The sequence below is a fragment of the Rhinolophus sinicus genome, chromosome 17, assembly GCF_057876585.1.
Source record: "Rhinolophus sinicus isolate RSI-liver-muscle chromosome 17, RSI-T2T, whole genome shotgun sequence".
Lineage (NCBI taxonomy): Eukaryota > Metazoa > Chordata > Mammalia > Chiroptera > Rhinolophidae > Rhinolophus > Rhinolophus sinicus.
In genome coordinates, this window is record NC_142517.1 from 179,742,041 (window position 1) to 179,757,500 (window position 15,460).

General features: G+C 35.0%; 1 protein-coding gene across 2 annotated transcripts in view; it reads left to right on the forward strand.

Annotated features, from left to right (window-relative positions):
* The window catches only part of CCDC150 (coiled-coil domain containing 150), a 74,724-nt gene that overhangs the window by 35,220 nt on the left and 24,044 nt on the right, over positions 1 to 15,460 (forward strand). The window contains exons 13-15 of one of the 2 annotated variants that reach the window (XM_088793954.1): positions 6,371 to 6,484; positions 13,390 to 13,473; positions 14,221 to 14,328. In XM_088793954.1, coding sequence (XP_088650080.1) covers positions 6,371 to 6,484; positions 13,390 to 13,473; positions 14,221 to 14,328 — 306 coding nt within the window. Of the gene's footprint in view, positions 1 to 6,370; positions 6,485 to 13,389; positions 13,474 to 14,220; positions 14,329 to 15,393 lie in introns of those variants that run through there. The other variant, XM_088793955.1, reaches the window with a different exon arrangement.

A 15,460-nucleotide genomic window follows, 5' to 3' on the forward strand; every position in this document is an offset into this window, starting at 1 on the left:
CTATCTAATTCTAGGACCTTTTTTATCACTCCAGAAAGAAACCCAGTACCCATTAGCAGTCACTCCCTATTCGCCCCTATGGCCAGCCCATGGCAATTACTATTTTCCTTTCTGTCTCTGGATTTACCCATTCTGGACATTTCATATAAATAGAATCAAACAGGATATACCCTTCCAGTTCTGGCTTCTTTCACTTAGCATGATGCTTTCAAAATTTATCCATATTATAGCATATGTCCGTACTTCCTTCTATTTATAGCTGAATAATATTCTATTGTATGACTATATCATATTTTGTTTATCCATTCATCAGTTGATAGACATTCAGACTGTTTATACTTTTTGGCAATTAAAAACAACACAATGAATGTTTGCACAATTTTTTGGTGAGCATATGTTTTAAATTTTCTTTGTTGTACACCTAGGAGTGAAACTAGTGGGTCATGTGAGTTTGTGATCAGAAACTTCCAAACTTTTACAAAGTGACTGTACCATTTTACAATCCCAACAGCAGTGTGTGAGGAGTCCAATATCTCCACATCCTTACTTACACTTGTTATTGTCTGCTTTAAAAATTTATCACACAAACAGCAGTCTCTATCCTTACAGCTCAGCTTTGTTCCAGCAAAATGTTAAATAAAGGATGTTCATGATTTCAAGATTTTCCAAGACTGGGCTCCCCACCACTGAGATGTGGATGTACTTGCTTTGAAGCTAAAAAAGTTCTGGACCTACCTCAATAGCTTTTGCTGTTTGCTCTTTTGTTTCAAATTCCATAAAGGCAAATACCTCTGGACTTACAATGTGGTATTCTTATAGAGAAACACTACCACATTTCCCCTATACTCTTTCAATCCATCTGTGATTAACATTTTTGGGAAGTAACTCCTATGGTAAATTTGAAGCAATATTAAATATATAAGGATTCTTACTTAATAAGGTCAATAAATTTTTACTTCAATATTAAAAAAATGAAAAATAAAATTTATTCTACCCATCTTAGTGGGTGTGAAGTATCTCACTTTTTTTTTTTAATTCGGGTGCAGTTCACATAATATAAAATCAATCATTTTAAAGTGAGCAGTTCAGTGGCATTTAGTACATTTTCAATGTTGTGCAATACCACTTCTGTCTAGTTCCAAAATATTTTTATCACCCCAAAAGGAAACTTCACTCTCTTTAAGCAATTACTCCTCATTCCCTCTTTCCCCCAGCCTCTGACAACCACCAGTCTGCATTCTGACTCTCTAGATGTATCTGTTCTGGGTATTTCATACAAATATAATCATACAACGTGTGGACTTTTGTGTCTGGCTTCTTTTACTTAGCATGTTTTTTGAGATTCATTCACCTTATTATATGTATCAGTACTTCATTCCTTCTAATGGCTGAGTAATATTTATTGCATATATATAGTGTTGATTCTTTTTAAGATTTTTATTTATATAGTTGACTCTTGAACAACATGGGTTTGAACTGCATGGGTCCAATTATACATGGGTCTTTTTCAATAAATACTGTACTTTTTTAGACCTGCGGCTGGAAGTCCACAGATGCGGAGCGCCAGTGATATGCATTGATCTATGCTATTTTATGTAGGGGACCTGAGCATCTGTGGATTTTGGTATCCGCAGGTGTCGTGGAGCCAATAACCTCCAGATACTGAGGGACAACTTAAGTTTTGGGGGGAATCAAAGATATACGAGTACATGGTTTTCAACTGTGCTGGTGCTCTAACCCCTGCATACACACCACAATTTGTCTCTTCATCTCTTGATGGACATTTGCACTCTTTCATCCTTTTGGCTGTGGTGATTAGTGTGTGTGTATTTGTTTAAGTACTTGTTTTCAATTCTTTGATATATATTCCTAGGAGTGGAATTACACTAGCAATGTACAAGAGTTCCAATTACTCCACATCCTTGTCACATAATTTTCATTTTTTGATTATAACTATCTTCGTGGGTGCAAAAATGGTTTCTCATTGTGGTTTTGATTTGCATTTCCCTAATGATTAATGTTGATCATCTTTTTATGTGCTTATTGGCCATTTGTATATCTTCTTTGGAGAAATGTCTATTTAGATCCTTGGTCTGTTTTTAAACTGGGTTAAGTTGTAAGAGTTCTTTATATATTCTGGATAGTAGACCCTTGCCAGAGTGATTTGCAGATATTTTCTCTCATTCTATGGATTGTCTTTTTAAAGTTTTAGATTTTTATGATATGAAAAACCATTTTACCTAGTTTTTTCTTTGGTTGCTTGTGCTTTAGGTGTCACATCTGGGAAACTGTTGCCTAGTCCAAGGTCTCAAAGATTTATACCTGTTTTTTATTCTGAGAATTTTATAGTTGTACATTTTATAGTTAGGTCCATTTTGAGTTAATTTTATATATGTATGAGGTAGAGATTCAAGTACATTATTTTGCCTGTGGATATCCAATTGTCCCAGCACCATTTGTTGAAAGTACTATTCTTTCTATAGAAAAATATCAATTAAGTAAACAGTTAATTAATCAATTAATTGTCAAAATCAATTAACCATAGATGTATGGGCTTATATCTAGACTCTCAATTCTATTAGGTTGGTGCAAAAATAATTGTGGTTTTGCAATTATTTTTAACCTTTTAAACCACAATTACTTTTGCACCAACCTAATATTGCATTGATCTATATGTCTGTTCTTATGCCAGCACCACACAGTTTGATCACTATAGCTTTGTATTAAGATTTGAAATAGAGATGTGCAAGTCCTCCAAATTTTTTTTTTTCAAGATTGTTTAGACTATTCTGGATCCTTGCATTTCTATTTAAAAATTAAGGATTAGGTTTTTCATGTCTGCAAAAAAAGGACAGGTGAAATTTTGATAGGATTTGTATTCAAATTGTTTTGGAGATTATTACAATCTTAATACAAAATTAAAATTGTGTTATCTGCAAATAGAGAGTTTTATTTCTTCCTGTCCAACGTTGTGCTTCCTTTTATTTTTCTTGTGTAATTGCCTTGACTAGAACTTCCAATACTATGCTGAAGTGGTGAGAATAGACATCCTTATCTTGTTTCTGATCTTAGAAAGTTTTCAGTTTGTCATCATTAAGCATGATGTTAGCTGAGGGCTTTTTGTAAATTCCCTTTATCATGATGATGAGGAAATTACCTTATATTCCTGGTGTGTTGAGAATTTTTATCCTGAAACTGTGTTTAATTTTGTCAAATGCTTTTTCTGTGTCTATTGAAATAATACTGTGGATTTTGTCATTTACTCTGTTACTATGGTGTAGTACTTTAATGGATTTCAAATGTTGACTCAAGCTTTAATTCCTGGAATAAATTTTTCTTGGTCATGGTACATAATCCTTTTTGTGTGTCTGGATTTGGATTGCTGGCATTTTGTAGAGGATTTTTGTATCTATACAAATAAGGAATATTGTTCTGTAGTTTCCTTGTAATGTCTTTGTCTGGTATTAGTATCAGTGTAATATTGGCCTCTTAAAGTGATTTTGTGATTCCTCCCCTTAAAATTTTGGGGGAGAGTTTGTGAGGGGTTGGTGATAATTCTTCTTTAAATGTTTTGTAGAATTCACCGGTGAAGCCATCTGCTTCTGGGTTTTTCTTTGTGGGAAATTTTTTTTGTCTTACTTGTTTTTAACTATTATTATTGATTTATCTCTTTTCTTGTATCGGTGTATTCAGATTTTCTGTTGTTTTTTTTAAGTCAGTTCAGTATTTAGGTGTTTCTATGAATTTGTCCATTTCATCTGTTATCTCATTTGTTGGCATACAGCTGTTCATAGAAGCCCCTTTTATTTCTGTAAGTTCAGTAGTAATGTCCTTTCTTTCTTTCCGAACATTAGTAACTTGTGTTTTCTCTATTTTTTTCTTGGCTAGTATAGCTAAAGGTTTGTCAATTTTGCTGATCTTTTCAAAGAACCAACTTGGTTTTACTGATTTTCTCTATTTTTCTATTCTCTATTCTATTTCTGCTCTAATTTTTATTAGTTAATTTCTTTCTTTTGCTTTGGGTCTATTTTGCTCTTCTTTTTCTAGTTTCTTAAGATAGAAGCTTAGGTTATTTATTTGAGATATTTGTGGGGTTTTTTTAATTTATTGAACTTTATCTCAACAGGGAAAATGATGAATGAGAAAAGCCAGCACGAAGCAACACAGCAGATAGTATAGTATTGATGGAGGTGACGTAGCTTCCTCGGGAGTGGGACTTGAACTGGGGACTTGATTAGGTGCTATGCATCAGTAGCATTTTGAATGCAAGGGATGATTGAACGCAGCACATGCATTTCTGTACAGCTGTGGGGACTTGATAGCAGTGCTCATCTCTCAGGCTTAAATTTTTTTAAGTTCTGAAGTCCAAAATAAGCTCCACTGAGCTGACATCAAGGGGTCAGCAGGGTTGTGCTCCCTTTGAGGCTCTAGGGAAAAACCTGTTTCTTGCCTCTTCCAACTTCCGGTGGCTGCCCGACATCCCTTGGTGTATGGTCATTCCATAGCCTCTCTCTATCTTCTTCACACTGCCTTCTCCTCTGAAGGCCAATATTTGTTCTTTTTTTAATATAGGTGTCTACAGCTGTAAAATTCCTTCTAAGCACTGCATTAGCTGAATACTATAAGTTTTGTCATGTATTTTCATTTTAGTCATCTCAAAGTATTCTTTAATTTCCCTTGTAATTTCCTCTTTGATCCATTGATTTTTTTAGAAGTGTGTTAATTTTCCCACATACTGGGGGTACCAAAAAATGTATACACATGATTTGTATTCATCTTTTGTTATCAGTATATATTGAGCATTACAATTTTAATACAGTTTTTTCCTTTCTTAAAATGTGTATACATTTTTTTGGCACCCTCTATATGTGGATCTCCAAAATGTCCTTCTTTTATTGATTTCTAATTTTATTCCATTGTAGTTGCAAACATACTTAGTGTCATTTCAATCCTTTCAAATTTATGAAGAGTTTTCTCTATGGCCTAACATTTTTATATAACTTTTACATGTACCTGTGTTTCTTCTCTTACTCGTTATTTCTTTATTTCTTAATGTGGATTCCAGTTATTATCTAGTGCCCTTTTATTTTATCCTAAAGAATTCCCTTTAGTGTTTCTTATAAGGCATATTTTCTAGCCCCACAGTCCAGACCCCACCAAAAGGTGGACCCTGGTAAATTACCCCACAGAATTGTGGTTGGGATTAGAGAGAATCGACATTTTAGCAATATTGAATCTTCTAATACATGAATATGACTTCTCTCTCAATTTTATTTAGTTTTTTTTAATTTCATCAATATTTTGTAATTTTCAGCATGTGAAATATTGAGCATTTATTTTAGATTTGTATAAAGAATTTCATGGATTTTGTAGTTATAAGTGGTTCTTTTTAGAAAAGTCAGTTTCAAGTTGTTTTTTGCTAGTTTATAAAAATACAATTGATTTGATGTTGTAGCCTTCAACCTTACTAAACACACTTCTTCTAGTATTTTGTTTTTTTTTGTAGATTCTTTGGGATTTCCTATGTAGACAATCATGTCCGTTGTAAAGACACAGTTTGATTTCTCCCTTTCCAATCTGTATATCTTTTATTACTTTTTCTTGCCTTATTGCACCAACTATCACCTCCTGTATGATATTGAATAGGAATGGTAAGAGCAGGGAGATATCCTTGTCTTTTTGCCAATCTTAGGGGAAAAATATTGTCTTTCACCATTAGGATTGACATTAGTTATATGTTTTTTATGCATACACTTTATCAGGTAGAAATGGTTCCCTTCCATTTTTAATTTGCTGAGTTTTTATCATGAATCAATGATGAATTTTGTGAAATGCTTTTTCTGCATCTAGTGAGATGTCCATGTGGTTTTCCTCATGTCTATTGATGTAAATTATGCAAATTGATTTCGAATGTTGAACAAGCTTTGTGTTACTGGGACAAACTTCACTTGGTCGTGATTAGTTGTCCTTTTTCTATATTGCTGGATTCCTTTTGCTAATATTTTGTGGAAGATTTTTGCATCTTTATTTATAAGCTTGAATTAATATTTAAATAAATGCCAAGTACCAGAAGGACTTCCATTTCTAGTAAATGTGAACTGTGTAATTTATAATAACCCTCCTGCTGAACACAACTACAAAAGATGAAAAAATATAAAAGAAAAGAAAAATAAATTATTTTAAATCATCATAAAGCTATGAGGTTGAAAATCCCCAAATATAAAGACAGGAATATGTTCTTAAGATGCCTTCTATTTTATAGTTACAAATGTCATTTTTAAAATAAGGTAATATTTTTAGATCTGGCATAGATATATTTATCTATTTATAGATAATAAATGGATTCCTCTTTTCCTTTTGTTTTTCAAAGGCAGACGTAAATGTATTAACTCACAACCTACAGACCCTAGAGGAAAAGAATAAGCTCCTGGCAGATCAGATGGCTTCCCTAGGACTTCAACAAGAGACTTCTGATTACCATGGGGTGGGTATAAAAAGGTCAGTCTAAGGTAGGAATTAATGACTAATGAGTTAAAAAAAAAATCAGAAGTCAGGAGATGGGTATTTTCATTTGTTTGTGTTTTAATAATTACCATAAGTCCTGAATAATTCAGGCTAAATATGGCAGAAATCCCTACAGCATTCAAAAGATAAAGAATTTTTGCATTAAACAAGAATTTAATGCAGCTTAAACATCTGCCTACACAGATGATCTATAAAACTGAAAAGCACAAATATTTCTAATGTTTTACAAACATTTTCTCTCCCATAAATTTTGAGGAAGAAACTTGTATTTTTTCCCTATCTGAGAGTTTCCTCCATTAGGTAAGTTTGATTTCTAAAAACTATTTAACAAGGTCAATGAATTACAAATAAATTGTAGCGTTCTTAAAATAGCTTCTCCAAGTGAAGGGGATTTAAAGAGATGATTGGTTTGTTAAGCAGCTAGTAAGTTTCCTGTGTCCTTTTGAATACTTGAAAAAAATTAGTTATTGCTTCTGTAACATGTAAATAATCTTTGAAAATTCCATGGAAGGCCCTAATGTGGGTTCATCTTAATCTGAGCTAAATTCTCTCTGTGTCATAAACTGTTCATTACTTCAACTATGAAAAATTACATAAAGTATAAATCCTTTTACATTTTCTTAGCTTTAGAGCCAGACTGCCTAGGTTTCAATAATTCTTGGGGACAATCCTTAATATCTTTATGAGCCTCAGTTTCTTAATCTGTCAAAATGGGGATAGTAATACTATTGTTCTTTGGTTGTTTGAGGATTAAGTTAATATAATACATGTTAAGCATGTAGCTAACATTTATTGAATTCTTGGTATCTGAACTGACCCAGGAAAAAAGCCTTAAATTCCTATTGGAGTGACAAGATGCATTAGCTCTCATTCCTGCTGCTATCTCAGACCAACCCTCCCTACTCTGAGATTAAAGATTCATCCACGTCCTTAGCTTGTTGGTCAGCTCTCAGCTGGGCTTATCCGCCTACCTGGTTTTGGTCGCTCTGGAAGACCACATCTCTATCTGCCTGATTTATTTTGTGCCCCCACTGCCAGGGAGCAGGCCTGTGGCCTTACCTTATTATTGACTTTGACAGGTCTTGTTAGTAATTTGGTCAAAATTGATTCTTGCCTGCAGACTACAACTCTTGATTAAGGTCTCCTAGTGATAACCCACACTTCAGCTCCAGCTCGCTGATCTATGTTTCCACAGAGACTCTTCTCTGACCAAGCTTGCCTAGAAGTGTTTCAATTGGCTGTAGGAGTCTCAGGAATGAGGTTGAGATTTCAGGATTTTTTTTGTTTTAATCTTAGCTATGTCATTAAACCTATTGCCATTCAATGTTGGCAGTATATTTTTGTTCTTTGAGAGTTAACACTTGAAATTCTCAATAAAAGCTACCTCTTATTGATTTTTCGAGATACACGTATGAGTGTGTTGTGTATGCCCCCTCCTTCCTCTCACACGCAGATTTGAACTCAGACAGAACTGGTTTCAACCCTTAGCTCCATTTAGTGTGTGACTTGAGCAGATTCTTAACCTCTATGACCTTGATTGCCAAGGTGATCTTCCTGTGAGGTACCCACAGCATATTATGCATAACTGTATCAGAATAAATACTACATCAAGTAGAAATTGACCTGATCATGCATCTGCCTTCACTCTTTTAATGCAAGAACAGTAGTTACTAATCTTTATATTCCCTTGCCTACCACAGTGCCTAATACATAATGGGAGTTTAAGAAACATTGATTGAGTAGAACACAAAGAGGGTCATCTCCGTCTTGCCAGACTGAGGATTAAATGTCATATTGTGTGTAAAGTGTCCATCAGAAGTCCTAGCGTACAGTATCCCTGTATAAATATTATTCTCATTTATTTTCCTCACACTTCCTAATTCTAGGTTTATTTTTGCCATTTCAGCCTTTAATGATGGTGCAATGAGTCCATTTACACTGAGAACCTCAGTGAGAAAAGTTACAGTAGCAAATTGTCTTCTTCTCTTTTTTTTTTTATGTTTTTATCTCCTTTACCTTTATGTGATGTTTAAATGTATAGTGCTCTATGTGTAGGGTTTACCATCTTCTGCTTCTGCCTGTCTGTTAGTAATTTTACTCATAGTTTTGTATCATTTTTCTCTTTTTGTTTAAGGTAGAATAACCTCCTTCAGTATTTCCTGTAATGCAGGCTTTGTGGTGGAAAATTCCCTCAGCTTCTGTATATCTGGAAAGGTCTTTATTCCTCCATCATCTCTAAAGGATAACTTTGCTGGATATATTTTTGGCTGGTAATTTCCCTCTTTCAATAGTTTTAATATTTGATTCTACTCCCTCCTTGTCGAGTTTCTGCTGAAAAATCTGATGATAATTTAATGGGCTGTCCTTTGTAGGCTATTGTCTTCTTTTCTCTGGCTGCTTTGAGAATTCTTCCTTTGTCATTAATTTTTGACAGCTTCCATATAATGTGCCTTGGAGAAAGCCTGTTGGGATTGAAGTAATTAGGTGTTCTGTTTGCTCCTTGGATTCAAGGATCCAGTTCTTTCCATAGGTTTGGGAAGTTCTTGTCAACTATTTGCTTAAACAGACTCTCTGTGCCCGTCTCCCTCTTTTCTCCTTCTGGTATACCCATTATTCTTATATTGTTCTTTCTGATGGAGTCAGACAGTTCTTGTAGAGTTCTTTCATTTCTTCTAAGTCTCAAGTCTCTCTCTTCTATCTGCATCATTTCCAGATTTTTATCTTCTATATCACTAATTCTTTCCTCCTATCTGGTCAGCTCTATTTCCTAAGCTCACTATTTAGTTCTTCATTTCTTATATTGAGTTCTTCAGCTGCAGAATTTCTATTTGGTTCTTTTTTAAGATTTTATTCTCTTTGGTAAAATGTTGATTTTGTTTGTTGATTTTATTTCTGAGTTCATTAAGCTGCCTCTCTGAGTTTTCTTGCATCTCGTTGAGTTTTTTCAGAACTGCAATCTTGAATTTTCTGTCATTTAAGTCACATATTTCCATGTCTTTAAGTTTCTTTTCTGGAGATTTTTCATTTTCTTTCTGAGCTGCCTTTTTACCTTGGTTATTCATGGTAATAGATGAATTGTTTCTCTTCTTGGGCATTTATGGAATGATTTCTGCAGTAAGTTGATATGAAAAGGTCTTTCTTTTGTTTTCCAGTAGGTAGCACTGGAGCATTTTATTTTATCTTGCCCTGTTCCAGCTTCATGTGGTGGTGGAAGATTTCCTGGGGAGGTGGGCGTCTCTGTGACCAGGTCACCTCCGTCTCAGGGCACCACCCCTGTGGAAGGATGTGGTGGGCAATGGGGTTCTGAGCCTCAGAAATCCCGTGTTGCCTCTGCAGCCAAATGCAGAGCTGTGTGCATCAGCAGCCCTATGTGCTCGTGCTGGGATCAGCTGCGAGGTGGGGGTGGGGTAAACTGGGATAGGTGGTTGATGTGTTTGAGACTTTGTTCTCCTCTGAGTAATGGCAATTGCAACACACAGCTGCCTCAACCCTATAGCTCCTCCCTTGTCACTGGAATTAGCTACATTGTGCATTTCCCATTCAGGAACTGTCTCTCTAGTTCTCAGGAGTGTTGATATTCTGCTCTTTTAATTTGATACTGCTATCATTTTTTCTGAGGCCTGCCACTAACATTGGGAGGGTGACAGCGAGGCGAGCTCTGGGAGGTTGGGGAAGGCAGCCAGGTTCCATGGCTTTGTTTTCTGCCTAGCAGACCACAATTGTAGCACTTCTGTACTCGGTCTTTGCCTCTGCCTTGATCGCTGGGTTCAGCCTTATTATATGCTGTTCACTCAGGCAGGATTGTTCGGGGCCACAGAGAGTGCACCTGCAGTCCCAATCCTCCCCCCTCCCAGGACTACAGTGATCTCTGGGCCACACTGGCAGCTCCGGTCTCTGCACTTCTCCCTTCCTTCCTTCCCTGTTCACCTTCATGTTTCAATGTGCAGATCTCTCAGATGTGTTTGTGTGTTGCACAGGGAATCCTTTGTTGAATTATAGCTGTTCAACTTGTTGTAACTTCAAGGGGAGAGATCAAGAGGGACCCTTCATGCCGCCATGTTTCTGACATCATTCGATTCTAGCCTTCTAGTTTTTGATAGCAGTCCACATTTCCCTAAAGGTATTTTGAAAACAATACTTTATTGGTCTGCATGCTTTAAAAAATATTTCTCTATATGGGAGCAACACATAGCGTTTTTCTTAATCTTAAAAAAACAACAAGGTACGCATATGTATATTATGCGTGAAATATTGCTCTGATAGACAAATAGTTAGATGGCCGTAATAGTTCATAACACTAATACCTAATATTGGGTATACATTTTTATATTAAATGTGCATAATTTTAGGGTAGATGGTATACAAGGACTAATGATTCTCTCTGGCTTTTCCTACATTTTTATCAAGTCTAGAATATCTACAATGGCCTAATTCTTTGAGTGAAAGAAACTACAAAGGAGAAAACAATCCAGACTAGTATGACCTCTTGTAGAACATATGTTCTCATGAAAATATTTTTGAACAGAGGAAAAAATGAGTTATATGTTATTATATAGTAATCTAGTTTGGAATGTGTTTTTGCTTTTACATGGAAACAAGTGTGTTGGCTTCACAAATCTTGAAATAAAGTGCACTACAGATGTCAGAAATAGTGAGGGATATCTCATGTAAATTAATATCTCTAATATGTGATTTCATCTTTATCAACTTGCCTAAAGTTGAACATAAAAGAAATGTCTAAGTTGTTTGGCTTTAAGTGATTAAAAGGCCCCGTATTCTATTACTCATAGATACAGCAAGTGCAAGCCAGAAATAGTGAATTATGTCAATATTTACCAAGACATGAACTCCATGTTCACTACAGATTATCCATAGTGCAGCTAGTCTGCCTGAGTGATTAAGAAATTGTGTTCTCAGCACACTTTGCTTGTGTCTGTATTATCCCCACAGTTGAGTTTGTGAAGATGAGTTTGACATATGGCAAATATCAGTATTTCCTGTTATTAAAATATAACACTGAAATTGATTGTGGAAGGTGAATTTTCCATATTCAATCCCCAATAATGTTCTTAAAGTACCAATAAGGCCCAAAATTCAATCAAAAGAACTGTATTAATTCTTATTTCTTCTGATAAAATTTGAGGAAAAAGACATGGGAGGGAAATGTCATTAGTAAAGGCTGTTTGATGAAAATATGTAATTTCATGAAATATAGAGCGTTCGGTAATGTTTGTCCCAGAAAACACTGTCCTGAGTGTTTGATCAGTGAGTTTCCAACCAATGTGTATTATTCAGAGATTTTTAATTTGTCTTTTACTATGGTAACAAGCATCTCCAACTGTCCGAATGGTTGTGATAATTTGTACCTCCCATTTTCTTCAAGAAGTATATAATCCTCAAACTGTATATCTGTAACCATTGATATAGCCACCCCACGTCTGGATTGGATCACAACCACAAAGGAATAATTAATATAACAAAAATGGAATTAATAAACAAAGAAGAACAAACTCTAGAACTCTTAAGTTACCCGTAGTTTCATTAGCAGTCTCCCTACATGTTGCCTGTTAGGACTGTGATTGATGAGGGAAAAACTAAGAGGCAGTAGTAGCAAATACAAGAGAATACTGGTTTCATTACTATAGAAATGGTATGGGTGTAAATACTTGTTTAAAAAGGAAAATTTGACTCCAAAGGCAAGGGAAGTAAAAGCTAAAATAAATGAAGGGGACTATATCAAACTAAAAAGCTTCTGCACAACAAAAGAAACCATTGACAAAATAAAGAGGCAACCAACCAAATGGGAGAGGATTTTTGCAAACAACACCTCTGATAAGGGGTTAATATCCAAAATATGTAAAGAACGCATACAACTTAACAACAACAAAAATAATCCAATTAAAAAGTGGGCAGAGGACCTGAAAAGACATTTCTCCAAAGAGGACGTACAAATGGCAAATAGACATATGAAAAAATGCTCAACATCACTAATCATCAGAGAATTGCAAATAAAAACCACAGTGAGATATCACCTCCCCCCAGTTAGAATGGCTATCATCAACAAGACAAGTAGTAGCAAGTGTTGGAGAGGCTGTGGAGAAAAAGGAACCCTCATACACTGTTGGTGGGAATGCAGATTGGTGGAGACACTATGGAAGGCAGTGTGGAGGTTCCTCAAAAAATTAAGAATAGAATTACCATATGACCCAGCAGTCCTGCTCCTGGGTATCTACCTAAAAAATCTAAAAACATTTATCCATAAAGACATATGTGCTCCAATGTTCATTGCAGCTTTATTTATGGTGGCCAAGACATGGAAACAACCAAAGTGTCCTTCGACAGATGATTGGATAAAGAAGTTATGGTATATATACACAATGGAATACTATTCAGCTATAAGAAAAGATGAAATAGTACCATTTTTGACAACATGGATGGATCCTGAGATTATAATGCTAAGCGAAATAAGTCAGACAGAAAATGTAGAGAACCATATGATTTCACTGATATGTGGTATATAAAACTGTAAACAACAAAAAACAAGACAAACAAATGAAGAAACAAAAACTCATAGACACAGACAATAGTATAGTGGTTACCAGAGGGTAAGGCGGGGAGGGGGTGGTAGAAGAAGGTAAAAGGGATCAAATATATGGTGATGGAAAGAGAACTGACTCTGGGTGGTGAACACACAATGTGAGATATAGATGATGTATTACAGAATTGTACACCTGAAATCTATGTAACTTTACTAACCAATGTCACCCCAATAAACTTTAATGTAAAAAAAAACAAAAAATAAAAAGGAAAATGATTATTCCCTTCTATGCCTAGAGGTACTGATCCCTGTGTTTACTTTATCAGCTTGCCCAGCAGCAGGTGGATGTGGTCTTGGGGAAAATTACTGAGAGTAAGAATAAACTGGCCTATGAAAAGGGAAAACTCCAGGTATGAGATTTTATTTTCTGACTTTTGTTGTCTAATTTTTAAATGTCAGTTGTCAAACTAAATATTGCTGGATTTTGAGAGGACCTAGCTTTGTCATTTGCTAATTCTATAACTTTGACAAGCCTTTGAACCTCCATGAGTTTGTTAACCACATTAAAATCTGGGTGGCTTCTGTTCACATACCTATTCCCAAATGATAATTTCCTCTAAAGACAAAGATGTGAGTAGTCATTTTTATGAGGTAGTTTTAAAATATAATTCAGCATATAATAATTCTATTTATTCAATTTTTATAATTCTGTCAGTAAAAACACAAGACTGTCTCCTCCTTGGACATTAACAGTTCTAATTATCTATATTCAAAAAGGCTTTTTTCCTTTAAAATTGGAATTTATTACCCAAAAAGGCCCACTGTTGTATTGGTGAGTCATGTTAATTTAGAGTATCCATAAGCAGTAGAAATCTAGTGAGTTATCTCTGCTCTGTATATGTAAATGGATACAGCCTACTTTTAGCTGTTTAAATAGCTGCATATTTCAGTTGAAATACCATTCTTTGCATGATTAGAAAAACTTAGGATTAGTTTTTACAAGTTTTGAGGATTTTTGCAAAACTCATGACATCTTTTTTTTCTTTTGGAGTATATAAACGTAAATATATATAGATATATAGAGAGATATAAATATAGATAGGTATAAATATCATTAACGAGGCTTATTTTTATTATTATTCTGTTTTTTTTCCCAGATAAAAGTTAAACAGCTGGAAGAACAGCTATATTCGTTTACTGAAACTTGTTCACAGAATGACCATCTACGCAAGTTGAATAAGGCTCTAGAGGGCAAATATACTCAGGTATGATTAATACCTACAGCTTGCTGTTAAATTGTTTTAGTTAGTCTTTAAGAAATTGATGCCTTTCTCCCCAGCTTATCTTAGAAGCCCAGAAAAATGAATATTCTGTCACTTGACTCAGTTCAACAAGCATTTTTTTAAACACCCACTGTATACACCATTCTGCTAAGCCATAGAGGAATTCATAAAGATGCCTAAAGCAGGACTGCGACATTCACCTTGCTTCTGCTCTAATTGGAGGCTTAAGAATGTGCTCAATAAACTTTATTGTAGAATAGAAAGTTATGCCTTTCAGAAACAAAATAGACTGTATTATGACATTCATGGGGAGCACATTATGGTGGAAGCATTCAAAAATGTTTTCATAGAGGAAGTGGTTTTTTTTATTTGAACCCTTTTAATACTTTTGGCAGACATGAAAAACAAGTATCTCTGGTTTTTGAATTATAGGCAAGCTCAGAGCTCAGTACCAACAAGACACACCTGCAACAGACAGCGTAATTGAAAGAGGTAGAGCAGGTGCTTACTTGTCAGCCTGGTGGCTACTGAGATTGAAAGCCTTTTGTAGGTCACATAACATTTTAACAAATGAATACAGAAAGTTAGATAAACAAGTTATATAAAACACATGTGAGGAGAATAATCCAATAATGTGTTACAGAAAATGATTCATTTCAATGATTTACAAATTTACCACATATGCAATTCAAAAACTCTTTAACACTCAGTATAAGCATGTTGTGTAACTTCTGTATCTATAACATTTGTAATTGTATATCCTTGGTAACCAGAGAACCGGAATGTATCTCCAAATGGAATACTGTTAGGATCCTACCATCTGATTGTACTGGTGAAGGGGGCCTCATTAGATCCTCTCTCCGACAGGGAATTTGATTTAAGGTCTGCTTCTTCACTAGGACATACTTTACAGTGTGATTTCTGGAACATATTTTCACGTATTTTCCATCACAGCTTCATTTAGAACATGTGTTGTTTCTCTTAAAAAGAGGTCACTCTTTTGAAAAATTACTCTACGTTTAGTTGATTTTATTGTTTTAATTGGTGATGCCTCCAAGAAAAAGGAAATCTCCAGAGAGGCCTGCATCTTCAAAATTCCTTGAAAGTTGTAGAC